At 43.5% G+C, this 22,976-nt stretch overlaps 1 protein-coding gene across 10 annotated transcripts in view; it reads right to left on the bottom strand.

The window, feature by feature from the left end:
* Positions 1-29: 29 nt before the first annotated feature.
* The window catches only part of RHBDL3 (rhomboid like 3), a 65,560-nt gene continuing 42,613 nt past the window's right edge, over positions 30-22,976 (bottom strand). For 8 of the 10 annotated variants that reach the window (XM_053995020.1, XM_053995021.1, XM_053995022.1 and 5 more), the window contains 6 exons: positions 16,206-16,430; positions 15,379-15,527; positions 10,921-11,033; positions 8,703-8,803; positions 6,125-6,185; positions 2,960-5,421 (listed from right to left, as the gene is read on the bottom strand). In XM_053995020.1, the coding sequence (XP_053850995.1) occupies positions 5,150-5,421; positions 6,125-6,185; positions 8,703-8,803; positions 10,921-11,033; positions 15,379-15,527; positions 16,206-16,430 (921 nt within the window). In that variant the 3' untranslated portion in view covers positions 2,960-5,149. Of the gene's footprint in view, positions 2,023-2,946; positions 5,422-6,124; positions 6,186-8,702; positions 8,804-10,920; positions 11,034-15,378; positions 15,528-16,205; positions 16,431-22,976 lie in introns of those variants that run through there. The other 2 variants (XM_053995019.1, XM_053995025.1) reach the window with 2 other exon arrangements.

Raw genomic sequence — 22,976 nt, 5'->3', positions numbered from 1 at the left:
AGAAAAGATAAATGAAACAGAAAACAAAGAAAACCACAAAAAAATTTAATGGATTCTGCACTCAAATAATATTGTCACAACAAAAATATACAGAATGTACACAATACAAAAATATTTGGAAACATACAATAGCATCTTACCTTGCAAATATCATTTTGTTTTACTAGCCCTTCACAGGGAAAGTACCACTTGTTCAGTATTTAAGGCAGAAAATTATGTAGTTTAGTGCTTTGTGTTTAACACTTGGATGTGTTGTTAGCATTAGTAGTGTAAGCAAAAGAAAAGCTGCATAAATCTGGCTGTATTTGCAAACTGAACAGACACTGTGGGAGTCAGGAGAGAGTCAGTGACAACTGAGTCTATCAAGCTTGCTGAAAATAAGGTACTTTAGCTACTTAAATCATAGGGAATATTTTGTGCTTTGTGTTGTAAAGTACCCTGAAAAGTAAATTTTCTGTAAATTTTCCTACTGGCATATTAGAAAGCTTTTTCCAATTAAAAGCCAATGATTAATGGTGACATTAAAACACATTTGCCTTTAAATAAGCTTGGTTTCTGTCTTAGGTGTGATTTTTTAATATGGAACTGCAAAATACACTGCACTTATTTATAACCAGCTCTTGGCATCAGTAATTAGAGAAGAATCTTTGAGTTCTTCCACACAAAGCAGCCACCACTGTAAGAGGAGCAGGGGAGCAGCAATATTCAGAGGTGCTGGCCCGGGCTCTCTAGTCCCAGCTTGCCCCCAGAGGTGGCTGGTGCTGAACTGCCATGTCCCCATTCTCCAGTTCCACTTTGGGCAAAGCCAATGAATGGGTATTCCAAAGCAACTGGGCTGAGCTTGAATCTTTGTGAACAGACTTTGAGCTCTTTACTCACTGAAGGATGTGTGAAAGTCCTACCCACCATCTTGTGAGACTAAATATTGGCAGGGAGAGAACAGCAGTTTCCTTGTGAGGTCAGCAGTCATGTCAGTACCACCTCTGAACATGTCAGATTCCATCCTCCATAGCCCAGTTCAAACTGAAAGGGCCCAATCTGCTCTAAAACACATGGGCAGTATAATTCATCAGAAGGGGTTGGGATACAGAATCCCTGAGCTTTATTTCTAGTAACAATTTCTCTAGCTTCCCCCTTCCCTGTTGATAACATACTTCCCACTGCCAAAGGAGCAAGTAGTGAAAAAGCACAATATGCCACGTAAGTGCTAAGATTCCTCATCAACTGACAGGGAAACAGTGACACAAGATGTTGTCTTAAAAACTCAGCAAAAGTAAATTCATCAGCATTTTTACGACTGCTACACCTCACTCAGAGATTGTTTCTGGAAACCTCCTCTCCCACCACTGCATGACAACTCTGTCCCTCCTCATGTCTGTGTTATTACCGCTGTGTGTAACACTAATCTTTACCTGTCTAGGAATAAAAGGTGCCATTTGCAGTCCCCGTGCACTTTGAGCTGCCTGGTTCTCCTCTTTCCTCCTCCTCCCCAGGGCCGTCGGAGCCCCTTGTCCCGCCTGCCGCCGGGCCAGTGCTGCTGCCGGCCGCCGGCAGGGGTCCCTGGCAGCTCCGCATCCAGCGCCGCCGGTGCTCCCTGCCGCACCGCTCCTCATCCTCATGGACCTCTGCTGCAGTGAACTCACTGCACGGGAAATCCACCGCACAAACGGCTGCTTTTTTTCTTTTCTCCCCCAGGTGTTGTGTCCACTCAAGGACACATCATAAAATAACTTGCTCCGAGGTGCTCTGTTCAAACCTGTACATTGGTGACAGTCCTTGCCTTCTGCTCTAGCACTGCACAGTCACAGATTTACTGCACACACACTTCAACAGATTCATGTTTTATCTGACTGATGGAAAATCCTGGCAGTAGCTGAAATGAAACCACAACAGATCACTGAAACCAGTACCTCAGTGGATGCTCCTTCGGGAACATGCTGCTGACTGTGACAGGTTGGAACCACAAATGAGCAGGATGGAGAATATTACATCTCCAACATGAGCCAGCAGCTTCAAGGACATCTGGAGGTAACAGAAAAGCCTGGTTGCTGTTAGTTCTGTGGTGCTGCAGCACTGTGGCACTCCTGGGTGTATTAGAAAATAACATAACTGGAATTCATGATACTCTGTAAAAATGTAGCAAGTTTTCACACTGTAATTTTAATGATAAAAAATAATTAAAAAGCTTAAGCACTTTGTGCTGCTTCTAGCTCCATGAGCTGATTGATTCTTAGCAGACAACAGGCTCTGTGCACAAACTGCTCCATGTATGGGAGAAGATTTCAGCTCTGATGAACAGGAATGTGAGAAGGTTTAATTCCTTCACCTACCATAAATCTAACACTGCCTTCTGGCCTTTCTGAGCCCCAGGGTTGTTTGTAGACTTGCTCAGGCAGGGTATGGGGACACAGAATGAAGTCAGAAAGAGGAACAACAGTTCAAAAGAACAAGTCATAAGATCAACTTCAGAGCTGTTTTCAACCAGTTAATGTAAACTACATTCATCTAAGGAAAAAGGACCAAGGAAGGCTGTCTGCATTACTCTGTTCAGCTCCCTCCCACTCCTGAGCTGAGTAAAGACATTTTGGACATGATCAAGCTGATCAAGAAACTGGTGGCTCTTGAACTTTTATCTTGCTGCTTCACCTCAGAGCACACACTGGAAGGAGGAAAGGCATGGAAACCTTTACTGGTAAGAAACTCATGGGCAGTAAGTAGCTTTCAGCTGAGAAAGCAAAAATAAAAGTCAATTGGTACACATTACACTCTGGTAAATTACAGGCAAAATAATCTGGGTTTTTTTTTTTGCAATTGAAATTTTCTACCAAAATTTAAAAAGCTTTCCTAAGATTTCAGGAGTACTCCCATTCCTGGTCACCTCTGTTTTCAAGGCATCTGTAATGAGAAAGGCTTAGCAATAGGTGAGGGAAGGAATGTCCTCCTTACTTGATAACCATGTCAGAACTCCCCTAGCTCCCACTCTCCTTCCTGCCTGCTCCCAGGGGGATCCCACGGCTGCGACACTCACTGGGCCAGCACCTGCAACAATCCATGGGAACTCTTGTGACTGCTGGGATCTGGACCTAAACTGCAGAGGTAAAATGGCTCAGGGAACCAATCTCTTCTCCAAAATGATCAGAGCTCTGGCCCTTATCCCTTCCTCTTGGTCCTCAATGAGGGCCCATGAGCAATGTGCTGACCATGCAGAACAACAAAAGTGCAATTGCCCTCAGAAATCTCATTTCTGGGCACAAAGGTGCCAAAAATTGTTTCTTTTGCAAGTAAGGCTTATTCCAGGCTGCAGATACACTTATTTTTTCTCCCCTCATTCTGAGGCAACAGAAGTTTTATGAGTGCATCTGGTAGGAGAAGACTTCACCCTTCAACCCAGAGTTATTTTTCCATGAGAGGCAAAGAAGGGGGCAGCTGATAAGCACTTGTGGATGCCCCCTCTAGAAGGACAGGCTCCTACCAGCTTGTGGTATCATCTGGCAGCATGGATAGCATAGCTGAGAGAATAAAGTCCACAACACAGAGAGACATTTTTCTACAGAGCAACACAACTGCTATGGTGCCCGTGGGATGTGCTGTGAAAGACTCTGGTGGCTGTGCCTGGGCACCAGCAGGAAATAGAAAAAAGGAAGAGAAGAGCTTGTCTGGAGAGACTATTATGGCTGCTTTGTCCAGACCATTGAATAGGTGGGTAAAGGGCAGAGAAAAGGAGGGCACCCACACTCCTGGACTGTAATTTGGCAGCTCTCTAAAGTGACAAGCAAAATAAGCACCTTATAGAGAAGAGTACCTATAAGCTCTGCTTGTGCTACAGATGTCCCCATGTGGTCCCTAGGTCTGTGCAGGCAATTGTGTGAACTGTGCCACAGCCCACTTACAGATTGCCTGAACTGGGCTTGACCAACATTAAAGAAAAAGGCATCACTGCAACTAACTGTTGTCTGGGGCTCCTGAACATCCATTGCCTCAGGAAGAGGCATCCTCAATATTTTAGAAGTCCTATTAAAACCAGTTTTTCATTTCACAATGATCACTGTAGCAAATAACACCCTCTCCACTTCATTGGGAAACCAGTGCTACATACAAACTGATTTAGTTCCACTGCCTTCAGTGGGCTTGGCCCCAAATGGATTGTATGGCTGTAAAGACTGGAGAGTTCCCACCCTGGGCTGCTGGAGGTGATCATGGTCCCATTTTCCTAGTAAGAACCTGCTGGAAGAGTTGAGATCCTTGCTAGGAGCTCACTGCAGGCCAGGTGTTAGGTCAGTGTGTTCGGAAAAAAAGTGAGAAGAAAACAGCACCTGATTGTCGTCTGATAAAACCACAAATGAACATTTCCCCTTCTTTCCTTCATCCCTCAAAAAAAAACCAAACCAAAAAAAACCCCAATAAAACCAACAATTCAGCCACACCTTCTAGCCACAGCAGGCTGGGGAAGGGGGAATAATTAATTAAAATCAAGTGAAACATGCACAGGAAAAGTCACTTCTGGCTGGGTATCCACGACACTCTAAGATTCCCAATGTTTATAGTGCAATTTCATTTGACCTGTGGTTGAAGACCAGTCTCCATCACTTTGTGTGATCAAGTTCTGCCGATTCCTTTGAAAGTTGTGCAAGACAAGTTTCAGCAGAGGCTAAAATACATTAGGAACCGTTCAAGTAATTAGACAGTGGCACTGGTATGGCTGAACAGTCAGACGTGTCCAAAGAAACCAGACTCAAGCTGCCTTGTGAGTACCATTTGAGTTTCTAATTAGTAAATGTCTGCTCTTCTTCCCTTTTAGTGTTCAGTAACATAGAGGAAATTCACTGAACAATTGGCCATAATTCCAGCACTGACCTGGAAAATACAAATATCTCATAGAAAATATTGATGTGTGATAATAACCCAAGCAGTCAGTGCCCAGGTGCAGGGCAGAAACTGCAGGGCATGGCCAGCCAGAGTTACAGAACCTGCTGGATTTGTGAACAAACTGATCAGCCCATTCTTTCATGAGATCTTTAAGCACCTCCTCCAGCACACTCATTCAGAAGAATCATCCTCCCAAGTTAAATACAAAAATAGATCCTCCATCTTCATTCATTTAACACAGCTGACAGATGACTTCTGCTCTCCTGTTTTCTGTCCCATGTTTTCAAGGAGGGGGAGGTAGCTTTAGATCCAACAGACTGTAGGCAAAAATGTTCCAGAAGATGGCAAACAAGACAAAAATGACGTAAATAGAAAGGAAGATCCACCATAAAGTCTGATCTTGGAGTCTCTGCTCATAGTTCCTCAGGATGATAACACCAAGGGTGATTCCAACCATCACCCCTCCCAGGTGAGCCATGAAGCTGGGGTGGGGGCATGGGGGGTAAGCGGAGGGGTGGAATCGCAGCCACACGGCTCTTCCAAATTCAAAGCTCACTGGAACAAAGAATAAAAAATAAGTTAATTGTCTAGGTTTATCCCTTCTTAAGTCCATGTTGTGGGCAGCACTGCATCCCTGAGGAGACAGAGAGGGAGAAATTGCCTTGTATGGTGAGCATGGGGAAGCTGTGGCTATGTCAGGGCTGTGGCACAGACATGAGGTCTCTCCAGAGGCTGGAAAGTGGTCTGGGTTTGTGAGAGTGTAGATAGGTTGGGGAATATTCACCTTCTGAAATTTATACCAAAACCATAACAAAAATGAGTTAGAATTTGAAGACAGTTGTCTGTGATGAACACACAGTTTAGTTTCCTCTATTGTGCCCCCCTGGGGATAGGGCTGGAAGAGAATTCATCTGTGTGCTGCTGCCATCCCAGACAGGATGTGCTCTAGGAAACCCAAGTATTATCATTATGAAAGCACTGCATGTGTGAGACTGCAAAGAGAAGATGTTTAAGCTCCTTCACAAACACCACAAGCTACAGATGCTGGCTAATGACAAATCCTTGTTTACAAATGCTTGTGTTGAAAACCAAAATCTGCAGTGGAGAGCAATGCGGTTCGGCTGCCAGAAGGTCCAGCTGCAAGTTCCTACCAAAACTGCTGCAAAGTCAAAACCCTCTGAATCAGCATGAAGTATTATGACAAGGACAAACAAAACAGGACTGGCTGCACGTGTGCCAAGCATTGTATGGTACTTACTACAGATCAAGGCAACAGCCATGCGCAGCAGTTTGAATTGGCACTTCATTCCTGACCAGTTCTGGAAAAGAGACAAGGAAAACAAAGTAATGCTGCACACAAACCTGAAGGGATATTATATTTAGATCTGTCACTTGTCAAGCAACTTCTTAGTGCATTCAAGCCCTACTGTGCTTTTTCAGTGCTACTTTCTGTGCCTCAGGCTCCCTGAAATTCTGCAGCTCAGATCTTTGGCAGAGCATAGAGAAACAATAAAGACTTCAATAAAAGGAAACAGTGCCATAAGAAAGCCTGGACTTAGTCTCCTCTGTCTTCAGGCTTGGTTATTAATCAATATAGTGGAATAAAAACCTCTGAATGATAATCGGAAATCATGGAGAAATATTAAAAGTCCTCCTTTTCCACTTGCACATAATTTTAAAGCAGGAAAAGAGATCATGTTTTGAGAAACTCAGATGTATGACAACATTATTATTATTGTTTTATTATTATTATGTGACTAAATGAAAATTTGCCTACTGAAGGCAGACTAACATACCAAGATAATGGGTTTCTTGTGAAAAGCTCCCTATTTGTCACACTGAAGAAACAAAAATAATGCTTATAAACTCTTCAGACTATCTCTAATGGCACTTGGGATGGCAAAAAATTCAACCTCCACAAAATAAGTAACTGATTTTCTCTCTCTACAGAGAGACCTAACCCAGTCAGAAAGCTCTGAGTTCATGCTCATTAATACTGTGCTGCCTCCTTCACTTTGAATTTCCATGTAGCTGCTTTGAATCCCTCCCCTCACTCTTATCCTTGGGGTGACACACTTTATTGCTTCCCCCTGTTGGTTATTTTATGTCTTTAATTCCAATAATATTTATTTTTCCAAGCAGGAATGTTTCCATTTCCTTTGGTTACCAGGAGGCACAAGGGAACAGAAGATTCCAGAGACCCTCCCTGACACAGTCCCCGCTCTCCCCAGCTGTGCCAGACTGAGCTTCGCCAGCAAACAGCCAGCACGCCTTTCTGCGTGCAGGAGCATCACATCTAGATAACAAGTGAGCACAGAGAGACAAGGGGGGGGAAAGGAAAGCAAAAACATCCCTCCAACAGAACTGGAAAGGTAGCAAAAATAATTTCAGATGCGAAGAGAGGCAGTGGATGAAGGAGAAATAAAGATGCTAAAGGTAGCAATCTCTAAATAGATTTGGCAGAAGCCAACGAGTAGTGAAATGACAGATCGGTTTGTGATGTTCTAAGAAGTCAGGGAAGGTAACTGCCGAAGACTCTCCACACGCCTCTGGAAGAGCCTGTTCCTCTAAAGCAGACTAAAATTTCCTCCAATGCCCCCTTCTAACCCTGTGAACTGTGGTGTTAAAAAAACCTGTGTCTGCATTACCACCCTGAAAGACAGAGGAAGCTCCCTCCTGCTTCCCTTGGCACATTGGCAGGGAACACAAATCACACTGAAAATAACTGAATGTAGGGATGCAACTCCCCAGCAGAAACCCTGAGCTATAGGGGTAGCCCCTCTCCTCCACTTCCTACCTCTATGCCAGCCACTCAACTGTCTCATTTGGACAGCAGCCTCAGCTCATTCATGCTCTGAAAAGCTTGAAGAAGGTGAGGCAGGCCAATTCTGCTCAGGACATCTCTCACTTCCCAGATGTTACAAAACTGTCTGGAGCAGCATCACTGTGGGTCACAGCTGGAGCCTGCTGACTTTACTGCAGACAAGCATCAAGTACAAGGTTTTCTTTTAGGCTTGGCTCCAACACCACCACACACACACATCTTCCAGCACCATATAACAGATCTTCTGTCTCTACTGCAGCCGCCTCAAATTATCTTCCTACTCAGACCCAGGGGAGGAGCATTAATCTCATTTTCATGGTTATTCTGATCTGATATTGCTGGTACAGGACAGACATGCCACCACATGTGAATCTTCTATCAGCAAAGCCTTTTTTGCCCGGTGTCAGCTGAGGACTCCCCCGGGCAGCTGTGTTGGGCTTTGCCACCACCTAGCTGAGGGTTGGGGATGAACTCCTGTTTCCAGCCTTAGAAGAATGACAATGCTGGTATTTGCTCACCTTTGTAAAGTATTTAATGAGGTGAAACAGCAAAGAGATGCATCATTAGATAACCCAGGGTTCAGCTTCAGTCTGGGTTTTACAAATGGAGATAAGAAATATTCTGCACGTGAATCCATTGAATGCTAAATTTCCTTAGATACACACTAAAATGACATAGCACATCCAGACAGAAACAGGTCTGCCACTTCTGCAGAGCCAGTCTGCTTTTCAAACATTTGTCAGCCATTGCATGGAGAGTTGATAGCCTGGAGAACACTGATAAATCTTGGACTACCAACATCTTTAGGTTGTCCTGACAAACTGTCAGCCATCAGGGTACCAAGCCACCAAGTGCAAGGTAATATTTCCATTCCAGAACCACACCACTGAGACAAGACTCTTAGCTGGGGCAAGCTCTGCATGACCAACAGCTGGGTCAGGCCTTACTTCCAGCCCCTTTGGGCCACCATACGTGGCTCACTCTGAGGTCAGACAGTCACTCTGGTACTCACCATCACAATATTGGCCAGGTGAGCAGACACAAGAGCATACACACCTCCAGAGGAGCCCACCACCGGCGCCCTCATGTCAGCCACTGACACTGCCAGGGACCCTGGGGGAAACAACAAGGCTTTGTAACAATTGCCCACCAAATAAACACACTCACTCCTGCCCTACATCCCTGCTATGGCCTGTTTGTGCTAATTGCTGCAGGTCAGGAATACAGAAAGAGAAGGAGGGGGAAATTGATTGACTCCTGAAGCCAACTCAGTCCTGTCAAGGCAGTGACTGATTGATTCCTCTGCACCTACTTTAAAAGCAGCCAAGCAAGGCAGCAATGTGTCTTTAAACTTGTCCTGCAAAAAGGTATTTATTCCCTGATTGAAAGAACAAGGAAGCAGGAGACAGACAAATGTCTGTGTTTGTTTCTCACCTGTAGATAAAACAGAAGTAGCTCCTATGTTGTCAAGAAAAATATTAGCACAGGGAGAAGGAACTAGGGACTTGTAACTTAGCACAGGCCTCTGATCAAAGCACAGCTCATTACCTGTAAAACTTCAGAGTAAAACTAGTCAAAAATAACCTGGATGGAGGCAGTAGGCACATGACAGCAAAATGACAGGTCAAGTACCTAAAGGCACCACTAATAACAATACAGCCAAACACAGACATTGCTTCTTCTTATGCCAGTTGGAGGCTTGGATCTGCTCAAAGCTCCTTTCGTTGCTGACTTTAAGAATAATTTAAGCGAGAGAGGGAAAGGAAGATTTGCTGTCACAAGAAAGGGATAATGAAGATCTTTGTGATGATTGGGAATGGGAAAAAGATATATTGGCAAATCTTGAGAGAGTCCTTGGTAGCACAGAATCTAATGAACTTCTTTGCTAATTGCCCAACTGATTCCAGGTCAAGAAAGTGCTGAGCTTCCACCAGCCAACTCTGCTGATAGCTCCCTCCTTCCTTGTGTGGCCCTGAGACTTCTCAGCTCTTAAACACTACCATTAAGGAAAAAGTTAATAAGAAATAAAGGAAGGAGTAATAAGAACTTGTAGTTAAGTCCTCAGACACTGCACTGAGTGCCTCAATTTCCATCCTTAATGTGTCTTCTTAGTAAAGCCAGAAAAATGAGAATGAACCATAAAAGTTGTGGCCTAACTACATTTTACTGTCTATTCTTGATTATTTAGCAGCTGACTTATCTTTATATTGCCTCAGCATGAATATAGCCATTTTCCTCTCTCCTGGCACATGACAAAGAATAAAGGATGCTTCATAACTGGCTAAGATTTCAGTGAAGCCCTGGGATTTGGTAGGTGTATCTATGTGTGTAGAAAAGCTATGTCTGGGAAGTTGCAAATTGGTCACCACTTTTGTTAGTGTTTGTTAAAATAATAGTCAGGGGACAGTGGAGCTCCTCTGCTAACTCCTTTCTCTGCAGTAAATACCATTGGTGTTTGTACCATGCCTCATCCTGTGTCCTAGTCCAATTATTCTTTCCACAGACTGTCTCCTGGAATGCAGGATTTATTAGTACCCAATGCAGCCCATTCTACAAAGGGTTTATCTGCTTATTATGGAAAAAAGTAATTACGTGGCTGGAAAAAAGCAAACAAACATTATAAATCTTGAATAAAGGCAGTCAATCGCTGTCTGAGATCCACTATAAAGCTCTAGGTTGTTTTCACACCCTCCTTCTGTTTTAACTAGATGTTGATCTATTGTCAGCTTCCATCACCTCCAAACTGCTGGAAATTCCAAACATAAATAAAAGCAATTCAGCACAAACTAAAAATCAATCAGGCCCCATGGCTTAATGATGAGATGAATTTTCCAGATTTCTGTGCACTGCTCACAATCTACAACCAAATACTTCTTGCTTACTTAGGCTGTAGAAAGGTGACACGCAGGACAAATGAAGGAAGAACTGCCACAGGACCATCATGACTCCACATTCAGGAAGATCATTTAAAGCAAGGCTATTTTAAAATAACAGGTAGTTGGTGCATTTTTAGCAGGTCTCCTAAACAGAGAGTCTATGGCTACATAGAAATAAGTGTCAAGTTGTACCGTATTTTCTATGTCCAGCCCCGCAAAGGATTTCATTGCACAGAAGATCAGTGAATGTTCCTCTCCTAATCCCAAATATCACAAAACATTTCTCCAACTCAAAAGCCAGCACAGACCATTTTCACTGCTTCTCCACCTGGGGCATGTGGGGGTGTCACCTACCTGCCACAACTCCTGCAACGTACACAAAACTGATCCTCGCAGCTCCGTGCACCATTTCCAGAGGAACCCCAACCAAGAGCTGAAGGACAACATTGAGCCCAAGATGTTCTATCCTGCAGCAAGGAAAAACAACAGTTATCCTCTTTTCCAACTCTTCATCTCCTTTCTCTACTACTGAGACACGATATCTTGGAAAGAAAATCAAAGAGCACCGAATTCACATAAGTAGACTAACACTGGGAAAAACAGTGATTCCAGAAAAAAACAGAACCAGAGTTGCAATGTTTCTTCCCTCCTTGCTGCTTTTATCTTTGTCGTATCCACACAGGTCCTTTCAGCTAAAGACTTTGTACAATGTTTGGTTCTTAGACAGAACAACTGTGTTCTTAAACTTTGGTTCTGTTTGGTCAGACATTTTTTCTTCTTTCTTTGCTTGAAAAAGTTAAATGACTTGTCAAAAAAAAAAGAAAAAAAAAAAAAAAAAAAAAGCAGCAAGATGGCAGTAGAGCCTGGAACAGAAGCCAGAAATTTGACCTGCTCCTCTCTTCTCCCCTCCTAAGGATTCCACTTTTCCTTGTACACATCACACTGCCATGATGAGGAGTGGTTGTTAAGAATGAGGTGGGCATAGAAGTTCCAGGAGAACTGCCATTTCCTGGTGCCATAATGCTTCTTTACAGTATTGGCTGTCTGACCCTCACCCTTTTCTGCTGTGCCTACTTCAGTGGTCAGAATGGGAAGCAGAGGGCATTTTGATCTCTGCTCAGGTGCCCACGTGTACTCACTGATGCTCTCTCTTCACCCACCCTCGTTCCCATTACAGTCAATAGCAAAACTCCAAAACTCCTGTTGAACACACAGGAAAAAGCTGGGCTGAGGGAACCCTTGCAGAAAGCCCCACTATCACACTGTGCAGGACCACTTGCAGCCTGCAGGCAGAGTGTGACAGCTCAGATGTGTATATTGGGTAGAGACTCCAGTGCAGCAGATTTCCCCTGAGCTGAATCAATATCTTCAACACAAGTTCTCTGCTGCTTTAATCAATACTACTTAACAAACCTGTCCTGGCACTTTTCAAATCTCTATACAGATATTCATCTGTAGGGTCTTCCAGTGAGGTAATACCAGCACCAGGCCCTGAACAGGATCCTCAACACTCTGGTAGTGTCTGAGATTTACCCTGGGCTCACAGGACTGTGACCTCACTGAATGGTGACATCTCACTGGAGCCAAGGGTATCCTGGTTTTTGTATGAAGAGAACCTGCTTACAAACCAGATGGATTTAAATGACACAGTGGTACCCTTAACGCAGAAGGCCAGCATCTTTTGGGGAAAAGAGAGCAAAGTATCTAATGCCTTGAAAATGTACACCCTATTTTATACAAGAAAAGGGTTGTTAACAGGCAGGCACTAGCAAACTTTGGTTTAAGTTACATGCATTTCCACTGTTTTGATCTTTTTCACGTTACCATAGCAATTTCCCCTATACAGCAGACAAAAACACTGATGGTGAGATTCAGTAATGACAGAACAGTCTCATAAATGAGAATTTAAAGTTGGACTGCAAAAATGTGCTAGAAATGATACTGCAGAAAACAATCCTCTCCTGATATCTTAATAAGTTTGTTTCCATTGAATTTCTCTCCAAAGATAAATTTCTCTCCTGTACAATACACTCAGCACTGCAATTTTTCATCATGGGAAACTGCTGCATGTAACTGAGTCCTTTCATTACCTTCCTCAAGCCTTTTGAAGCCACTGGGCATGGTCAGCACTCGCTCTGGTCCCACATGCTCACAGAATGCAGGGAGTTAAATTAGGAACAACCAGCAAAGGTCAAACTGAGATCACTGAGATGAGTCCAAACACCCAAGTGCCCTATCACAGTGGGGAGGGAAGAAGCTTTGGCTGGCACACAGTCAACATCATGAGGTGGCACCTGACATTTCCACACAAAGCACTGGGTCTTATTTTTCAAAGGAAGCTTTTGTAAGAGCTCAGCAAAGTTTATCCTGAAGTCTGAAGTGACTGCTCTGATTCACAGCTGTTCTTAAAAGACTTCCCAGGAGCAATCCTATTCACTTCTCTTCCCCATCATGCTAAGAGCTTTGAAGGCACCAGAGTCAATAAGTACCCATAAAACATAATTACCCTTTGCCAGTGCTGAATGTGTCATTCTTGAAATGAAAATTTCATTGATTTATTAAGGACTTTCTCCTTCCCTGGGACCAAACAAATGGGACTGAGCTTCAATGCAAGTCATTAGTTATGGCAGTGATACAAATGTGTGGGCTTCAGATATCAACGTCTGCTTTCCATGAAAACAGAAGGGCAGAATTTACAACTTTGCCTTTTCAGCCCTTGACAAAGCTCCCTCCATCAGAACCAACACACAGTCCGTACATTTTTGGAATCTTTCTAGAGCACAGCCAGCCAAGCCTTAGCAACTGCTGCCTTCTCAAACACCTTCCGGCTGCCACTTGCTCTTCAAAAAAAGACCAAGTGTACTAAATTAAGGAGCAGTCCACATTACCATTTAAAAGTCTCAGCTGGAAGCAGGATAACAATAGACCCATGGCATTGTGTTATCCTCTCATTTGAAAATGAGAGGAGAATGATGGGCGTTCACTAAAGAACAATATTACCTTTCCAAGATTTATCTGTTTTCCTCACAAGAAAGGAGCTTAGCACCGAGAAGTTAAGCTAAATGTTCCTTTATTTCTAACTCCAGACACTGCAGATAAATCACAAGGTTTATTGTTCCAGTGGGACTCTCCATTGTTTTAAATGCTGTGTAGCTAAAGGATCTGGAATCCATCATGATGAGTCCCCTGCTCACCACCTTCATTGTTCCACTCTGAGCCAGCCAGAGGTGAAATAAACCTGAGGGATTTTTTGGCCAGTGAGTGTGAAGAATGCCAGGGAACTACCTGCTACAAGGGTGACCTGGTGCAGGTTAGGCAAGCATGCCACAGAAAGGCATTTAATGCTGGAAAATTGTCCTTGTGCAAGTGTTTCTCCTACAGTGCATCCTAAAGCAATCTGCAGTTATAGAAGAAATATGGTAAAACACCACCACCATCAAAAGAAAGCCCAAATACAAATTAATTAATATTAGTTAAAACCAAGTGTTTCTTTCTTTTAAAAGCCCAGTTCCCCCCATATTTTCAGTGATGAAATTTCTACTTCTCATTTTATGTAATAAGCCTCATGTCTAAGCCCAGTAGTCCCCACTTGCAGGATGAAATCTATGTAATATGGGCTTTTTGGAGGGATTCAGCATGCAGAGGACAGATGTTGCCTCATTCAGAAGTTTCTTCTAAAAACTTTTCCCTACTCTTCCCTTGGGTGGAGCCTTTTTATCCAGGGATCTGGGACACATTTTGCGCTCCAGGGCAATAACACACTAAGGAAGTTATTTCATGGCAGGGAAGAGACTTCAGCATGTCTTCCATCAGAGACATGGAAAAAAAGGCAAAGATCAACTTGATCTTTCTGGCCTTTCATAGAAGAACATTGACTGATGGAAATATAGGCTTTCTATTTAAGAACAAAGGATCCTTATGCAGTTTCAAACTCTACACTACTGCTGAAAGGCTTGTTGCTGTCATTTTTCAATGACAGAATTAAAGAAAATTGCAATTATCTGCCAGGAATGTGTGAAGATAATGATCTGAGAAACTGCTCAGAGGGGGTAGAAAGTTTTGTACAGGGATGAACTTTCCAGTGACACTTACTCATCACCATGGCATCACAAACATCACACAATTAAGTCTATTTAAACTTTGTGAGGACTAGCACAGCCGAGAAGAACAGAGTTAGAATCCCCACACCCTGTATATTCTTCCCAAGTCTGCTATATACCTCCCATGGGATGAAGGAGGATTCATTTTACTGCACACCTTCATTTTGCATGGACACCATTCTCTGTCCTTCTGGTCACTCGAGATTGTCGACTCTTCAGGAACACTGGTGTTTGCCCAGTGTGTACAAAATGGGAGTTCAGGCTTGACACAGCCTTCTAGGCATTATCTCAGTCCCTACAGAAGGGACCAACATTACTGAGTGATGACATGTCCCAGGCACAGGGAATTTAACTGACTTTTCCAACACCCTGTAGTTTTTAAATACCAGTCCAGCATCTTTGCAGACTTGTTCTACCACCTGCACAGCTCCTTTAGTGGAACTCTGGGCTTTGACCTGGTTTTAGGAAGTGCACAGTAAAAAGAAAGTGTGGTCCCAACACTGCTGGGGAGAAGAGCAGCATCTGTTAAGTTATTTTTGTTGCCTTGTCCCTTCAGAGAGCTGTGAAGGTTTGCACCTCATTGCCCAACAGTCCACAACATCTTCAGATTTTTACACACAATTTATAATTGAGTTTTAAAAATTTAATTCTGAGCTGATTCTGTCACTTCTTCTATCTCTCTGGGGACCCTGAACTGTTTGTAAGTACTCACCCTGCATGCATGAATATGTAGGTTAGGTACCTCCAAGCCTGGGCCCGAAGCTGGGGATGGTACAGTAATGCATTCTTCAGGTACAAGGGATGGCTGACTTGCAGCACAAATCTGTCTAAGACCACTCCATTGTAAAGAAAAAAGGCAACCTAGAGGAGGAGAGAGATTTATTGGTTAGCAAATGCCTTTTCTCACCAAAAAGTACCTTTTAGCTAAAATAATGGAGAAAAAACTAATATATAAAAAACTTTTCTCCCATTTGGCAGCACCACATAGCATGAAAATTCCCTGTTTTGAGGAACCTGCAATACATTGATATAACTGTATTTGTGGTCTCCTGTAACACACCAGCCCCTGAGTCAGAGGAACCTGCTCCCTGTCAACACCCTACTATCAGTGTCATATCTTACTCTGTACTTATTTGAGCACATTACTCAGAAAATGTGCAAAGATCTCACTCGGGCAACACATGAGCAGGTCAGAATATTTAACCCAGAGGTTCTCTCCCCTCCTTTTTCTATCCACTCACAGAACAGAGGTAGCTGTACAGAAATTTCTAATTCCATTGACTTATCCATTTGTCTAGAATTGTCCTGTTTTCACTCCTCAAACAGTTTTGCTCTAGTTTCCCAAAATGTGTAGTCTCATATACAAATTTTTCCAATGACAGGATCACAGTCTCCACTTAAACACTCCAACAGGCAACCAAAATGGCCACCAGCTTCACGTCTGTCCTTGTCCGGGTCTGAACGAGTCCCCCTCTAACCCTTGATCGTGTCCCAGAGAGCCTTTGGCAGTGTGGGGAGGTTCCCAGGGAGGGTACTTGCCTCTACAATGGTGATGGTGATCATGAACCAGGGCGGGGGGCAGCAGGTGTAGCTGTCATAGTACCACTTGCGGTCGATCTCCCGCGGGAGGGTCTCGTACGCCACGTGCCGGATCAGCCTCTGCGAGAGGCTCAGCCCCGTCTCCTCCAGCAGGGCCTTGCTGCACAGCCTCCTGTTCCCCTGCAGGATGGCTTGGCGGAAACTGTTCGACCTTTTGTTGCTCATCTGGGTAAAAGGAAACGGAAGGAACCATGAGTACAAAACAAGGCCTGGTACACTCATCAGGAAGAGTAGTGCCAGTTCGGCAGCACCAGATCGAGGCAGGCAGGAAAGCCACCACCAGGGTGAGCTTTAGGAACCAAGTCTTGGGACAATGACAGGGTGTACTGAAAACTTGGGGTGCAAGGAAAACAAGTACCACAGCCTGCCATTATGATGCCACTAAATGAGGTCAGGGCAGAACTCTGGCAAGGCAGAGCAGAGGCTGCTGATGCACCTGGCTGAGCTCTATGGCCCATTCTCCAGCCTTCCATGCACTGTCTTCACCATTGGTTATCACAATCCAAATTCCTGTGTCTTCCTTCCCTCTGCTCCCCCTGCTCTATCACACTTCCCTGCAGACTTGGGGCAGGAAATTTCTCAAATGGAGCAGCAGGCACTTTCACAGCACATCTAACCCTTGTGGCAGGAGTTAGCTCTGGGCAAAGAAAATTATCACTTTGTGTAAAACAAAACTGCCTGAGCAACAGCAACAAACAACAAATGAATTCTCTGTACAGGCTGTCTTAGCTCCTGTAAGCTTGCAAATCTTTACAAGGCTTCTTTCATAAGTTATCCTCAGAGGTTCTGAGATGGCACAGGCTTACAGCTAATTTGTATATGCACTATCACCTTACATGCATAGATTTAGCTATCTTTTTGAGCATACACTTTACCAGTTTGGATGCATAATTAAAGCAATTGCATTTGCAAATTAGGCAGATGGAATCTTATGCTTAGCCTTCTGGGGGTGGGGGAACAAACCAGGTCTGAAAGAGCTTGTTCCAAGATTTGTATAATTGTTAATTAGCCCTGATGTCAAACAAACTTGCTGCATTAGAGCCACTGTCTGTACTGGCTGAATCTTTGGCAGGGAGCTCCAAAGCCTCACTGTGTACACAGGCTGCTGCAGGGGGACCTTCTATTGTAACAGGAAGCAAAGCAAACACGACAGCCTGGTCCTTCTTCTGAGAGAACTCTCTCAAACCACCAGCACATCCAGCCTCCCAGAACCAAGCAAGAGAAGACACTCAACAGCATTGGCTTCCAGTTGTCTTGGATCATGCTGGTTTCAGCTGATATCCCAAAGCCAGCAAAGCCCAGAGCTTGTGCTCTCAGTGCCCAGGCAGTCAGGGAATTGCTCCAAGCTGGACCAAGCTGCTTAAATACAGTAATCACTGCACGGAGCCACCTCCTGTTAATCACTGGAAGAAGGCAAGGGGCCATCTGAGGTGATGGCACTGTGACCTGCTCTGCCCTCCCTCCTTAGCCTGCATTTGGAGCCTGTTCCTCCAACACAGAGGAACATTGACTATCAGTTGATGTTCTTATATTTTTTTAACTGGGGAAAAATTTGTTGTTGTTGTTCTCTTTGAATTATTTCAGTGAGAAGATGTTTTATCCTAACAACTCTCTCCATTTTGGTATTTCTCCTTTGCTCTCTCTTTCCTTTGTTGATTCAGAAAACACTTGTAAAATAACATTTCTTGTAAAAAAAAGCAGAAAAACAAAGAAGAAAAAAAATGTCCACAAAGTCTCTCTCTCAGTCTTCTCATGTCTATCATCCAAAAGCCTGTATCTAAAGCTAGGGAAGATGAGGGGGAAAAATTGTTGTGGTCCTGTGTTGCATTAAGAAAGCCTGCTCATACTGAAAGACAGTATTTTCATAGAGAAACATCCAACAGGTACAACGCTTTCCTTAGCATGTGTGAGATGTCTTTTGCTAGGTAAGAGATGTACCTCTGTTTCAAAGATACTTTTAGCCACCTAATGACCTCAACTGTGTCCACAGAAGAAAGCTTCACTCCAGGTTAGCTCAGAACAGCCTTTCAGAGATGTTCTGCATGTGCTCCCTCACAAAGTTCATTCTTGTCTCTCTGGCTTTGCCCACCTTATGGGCAAGAATAAATTCAGACTGATACTATAAAGTTGCCTGAAGATACCAGACAGTTGACTGGAGCTGCTGATCTGCTTATTCCAATTACAGTGATAAATGGGATTTCCTGCCTACCACAAAACAGTCAGTGCTTTTCCCTGCTGCAGCACTTCAGTAGAAAAGATAGTAATTTCCAGAGTCAAGGAAAATCATCATTTCAGTTCAGCATCAAGAAGTGCTGGCCACCCTCAGTAGATGATCAACTCATCAGTGCAGAGATTGCCAAGGGAGATGGGCAGGAAACTCCAAAGGCTGTTGATGTCCATGGTTAGCATTGTAACAAAGATTTCCTTGCATCTGTTGTGCAGAGGAGCCTAAGGGAGGTACCCCTGAACTTGTCTGTTACTGTTACAAGGGACTGGCTCAGTTCAGTCATCTGAACTCAGCACAGCCCCATCAGTCCAGTGTCCTCTCTGCAATAATGCTTGTGCTGCCCATGGAGCCCAGAAAACAGCCAGGGCACTGCATATTCATCACCATGATGTTTCTGAAGGTGTTCCTCAATATACTAAAAACAAAACAGAAGGGAAATGTCTTCTTAGATTTAAGAGCAAAATATTGCAGGATCACTGTAAGTCATATCTCAGATGACCAAAACTTCCACTGGCTATCCTGAGGAGGTGGGAAACTGGACTACTGTTCAGCAGAAAGTTCTGCCTTCCTCCTTCCAGAGAGGAAAATAAATCACAGGACCTTTCATACCCCACACAGAAGCTAACATGGAAGGGACATGAAAATATTTGCCAGACCCTCTTTAGAGCAAAGGATAGGGAGAGAAGGTCCAGGTTCCCTCTACATGCTGCAGTCTTGGTGTGGTTTTACACCCCGATGAGGCAGGGACACAGTGTCAGGACTGTGCTGAAAAGCCCCCACAATCCTTTAAGATGTGGATGAGAGGATGTACTGAGCCCTTGTTAAAATCAGGCCTCTCGGGAAGGAGGCATCCTGCTGGTCCCCACCTGCATGCATTGCCCACAGCACTGAGGATGAGATGATCTCCAAAGAGACAGTACAGATGACTGCCAGGGTCAAGCAAACACAGCAATCCTGGCCCTACTCACATGACTCCAGAGGCCTTTGGATCAAGCTGGGAGGAGATGGGCATGAGGAGAGACAAAGGATTAAGTCAGTATTGCTGCTCTCACCAATTCTTGATGAGAAGTCTATTTTGTTCCTCAGACTGAATTTGGAAGACTCAAATCTTCCCAGAGTCTCGCATATGGTCACAATTTGCTGACTGGATTTTGGAATTACATAATATTGGTATTTATGAGCCAAGTATTTAATCATCAGCTGAAAGAACACTAGGCCCATTGTTGGCCTGCACATTATCATGGCTCCAGGAGCCCAGGGCAGCCCACCCCACTCCTCTTCACGCAATCAATCTAGGACTTCTTTAATGAGTGTGATATTAAAGCTGCAAGCAGATGGGTACAGCAAACAGTATGTGGAGAGAGAAGATAGCAGTGGGGAACAAAACATTCCCTTAGTCCTTCCTGCCTGCAAAATGGTATTCTGCAGAGAGAAAGAAATTTCCCTTGCAGAAAAGCCAGGCTGAGCTGACAGGTACCCAGGTGCTGCCATCTCTGCCCTTTGGTATCACCCTACCAAAACAAACCAAGGCTTAGTGCTAGAGCTCTGCTCAAGGGCTGGGTTTGATACCTCTGTGCAAATGGAAAATTTTTTCCTGCTTAGATCTGAACATGACTTCAACACTGAAAACGTCAACATTTAGAATGTCAAGAGTAGAACAGGGACAAACTTTGATGAAGCACAAAGCCCTGCTTTTGCTTAGCACACATGGCACTCTAAAATTACTCTGGGATAATCTGCAACTTGCAAAGGAAATTGTCCATCCCCACTGGCAGACCAATTTCTCTGTGTTCCTTGGTTATCTGTAGTACTGTGGCTACCTCAGATAATCAACAGCCAGGTCACGTAGTATTTCCCCCATCTCCAATTTCAGGGCTTTTGTGGGGCACAGTACCCTTTTTATGGTTTTATTCAGCCTCACTCGGAGGGTTTTGAAAAACATGGATTTCTGCCGATTACGTATTGGCATCTTTGAGACTGGTCTTGAGCTATTTTTAAACACATGCAGCTCTGTGACAGGCAATGTATTCAGCTCTCCAGCTCTGATCCTCCAAGACACAGAACATTAAATCAGAAGTTAGCACAAGCTTTTTAAAAGCCTCTGCCAGGTCCAGTTTTATAACCCACTTTACTTACAAATGCAACCTCTCCAATCAATTTTGCTTTCAAGATTCACATTTATTTCCTTCCCTCTGCCCACACTTCTACAAAATGCTAATGTGGGTAGAGATAGCTTTTCCCAAAATGCATATCTCAGCATTAAGTTCATCTGTCACAGATGTTCACATCCTCTGAGCCAACCTGGTAGCACTTTCCCAAATAGTATCAAAGGGAAAAAAACCTGAATACCAAATACCAACATTCTGATCTGGGTTCACCAAGCAGTGGTTTACTTGAGGGATTCAAAGAAAGAGGCAGGAGAAACAAAACAAATTATCCTTGCTCAAGGTTTTGCCTGATTCCTATTAAATGTGCCAGGCTTAGGCCTTCCAGCACTTCCAATAGAAAAGGTAATACACTTTCAAACTGAAAGGTTACTTGAAAGAACACTTCTTGCAGGACAAGAACATAGTGGTTCAAATAACATTGTTACACAGTGCTTCAAAAATGTGTGCTGTTCACATTAAAAATGAGGTAGAATTAGCCTCTTCCTAGAAGCCAGCAAGGCATGGGAAAGCAAAGCAGGTGGTGATTCTTGATCTGAAAAAAAAATTAATTTAGTTAATATATTTTATTAGTTAATATATTTTGCTCATTACTGAGATGTTACATCAACTTCAAGTTATTACAAAGCCACAGCTAAACATTTCTGTTGGAAGCAGCAGTGTTTTGTTTTTCCCAAGTCATATGAACTCTGTTTTAGAGCTTACTACTTACTGCAAATTCTTGTACAGTTCACAGGATATTATGTGAAGTAATCCAGGACTGCCAACAGCAACTGCTGTTCAGCAAGAATCCCAGCAAATAATATCACAGGTATAATTAACTCCTGGCTTGTCTCTTCTCTAAAAGTAGCAAAGTTAGTTAAACACCTTGGTTCACTATCTCCTCCTGTGGCCCATGCTGTCCATAGCCAGAATATTCTCTGTCCATCGCTTTTCATAATGCTGCAAAGCAACCAGAGAGCTTTCACAGATGCACAAGTTGTCTCCACTTGTACAGGAAACACTTTTGTTACTCTGCACTGTCCCATCTAAAACTGCTTTCTGCCATTACTACAAACCACAGTGCAGAAACAGAAATGGATATGATTGCAGCATTGTGTTTTACAACTAAATGAGCTGAATTTCATACACACAGAGAAGTACTTTCCAATGACTTACCTAGCTGATCTTTTTGAGCCTTTTCTGTTTGCAGATCACACTAGGAGTTTTCATCTTCCTTGAATTTATTCATTTCTCAATTTATTTCCCGAGTGCTTTCTGGGGTCTAATCTCATATTTTAAAACTTTCAATTTCATAAATTTAAGTTGCTTTGCTGAGAGCAGGCATACATATGGATGTTGTTATTAAGTTGAGAAGTCCTGTAATTATATTTTTGATGTATCTAGAAGTTCACAAAACATTTTGGACATCAGAGGATAACATAGCTTTGCTCACTAGCAGTCCTTTAGCAGGGGATCACAGTGCCTGAGAGAGCAGGCAGAGTTCTTGGTGCTCATAATGACGCTGGAGAAAAGGAAAACCATACATACAGAGAGCCTTGCTTGCAAAGCCTCTGGTTTAGTAAAAGGTCAGCCTTTCCATCCCCACACCCAGCACCATCATTTTTGGCAGCAGTTCAATTCTTGCTAAGCTACTGAAACATACAAATTAACTTGATCATAAAGCAGAGAGGGCTAATGATCATCAAGCACAAACATGCACTTAAACACCACCGCACTGAGGATTGACAGCGAGGAGGTGAAGGAAATCCCTAATTTCACAGTGATTCTCTATCAATTGTGCTGTTTCTTTCCATCAGGAAGTTCAAAAGAAATTTCAGAAGGTAGAGAAAAGAGAAGGAGCCCTAAAAAAGTTTGGATGTCGGAAATCAATAGAAACTAGAGGAGAAGTGAGAAGAGAGATGTCATTTGTATGTAGTTTAATATTTTGGCATTTGCATTGCCTATTGATTAGAAAGTGCAAAAAATGCAGACAAGGATAGAGGGGCTGATGACAGAAAAATCAATGGCTTCTTTATAGGAGTCATTCAATAGTAGTGAAGGAAATTTGCTGTTTTGCAGAAACCACATCACCTGGGTGTGAGCTGGCACAGCCTCCTATTCCCAAAGGAGGAGAATGTCCAAGCATTTCAGCTCCCACCTACCTCTCATTAGTTTGTGCTGCTCCCGAGCCCTGGGGAGTGAGAAAAAAGCCCAGTTCTATTCCTGAGCCTGTTGCCAATGTGTTGGCTGGCCCTAGGCCATCATTTCTGTAAAAGAAATTCGACGATGCCTCTTCCTGCTACCTAAGTGTTGTGCAGCCCAATTAGTGAACGCTTG

The sequence above is a fragment of the Vidua macroura genome, chromosome 19, assembly GCF_024509145.1.
Source record: "Vidua macroura isolate BioBank_ID:100142 chromosome 19, ASM2450914v1, whole genome shotgun sequence".
In the NCBI taxonomy this organism is placed as follows: Eukaryota; Metazoa; Chordata; class Aves; order Passeriformes; family Viduidae; genus Vidua; species Vidua macroura.
Note: the sequence above shows the minus strand (reverse complement) of the source record. Positions and strands in the feature narration are given on the sequence as shown.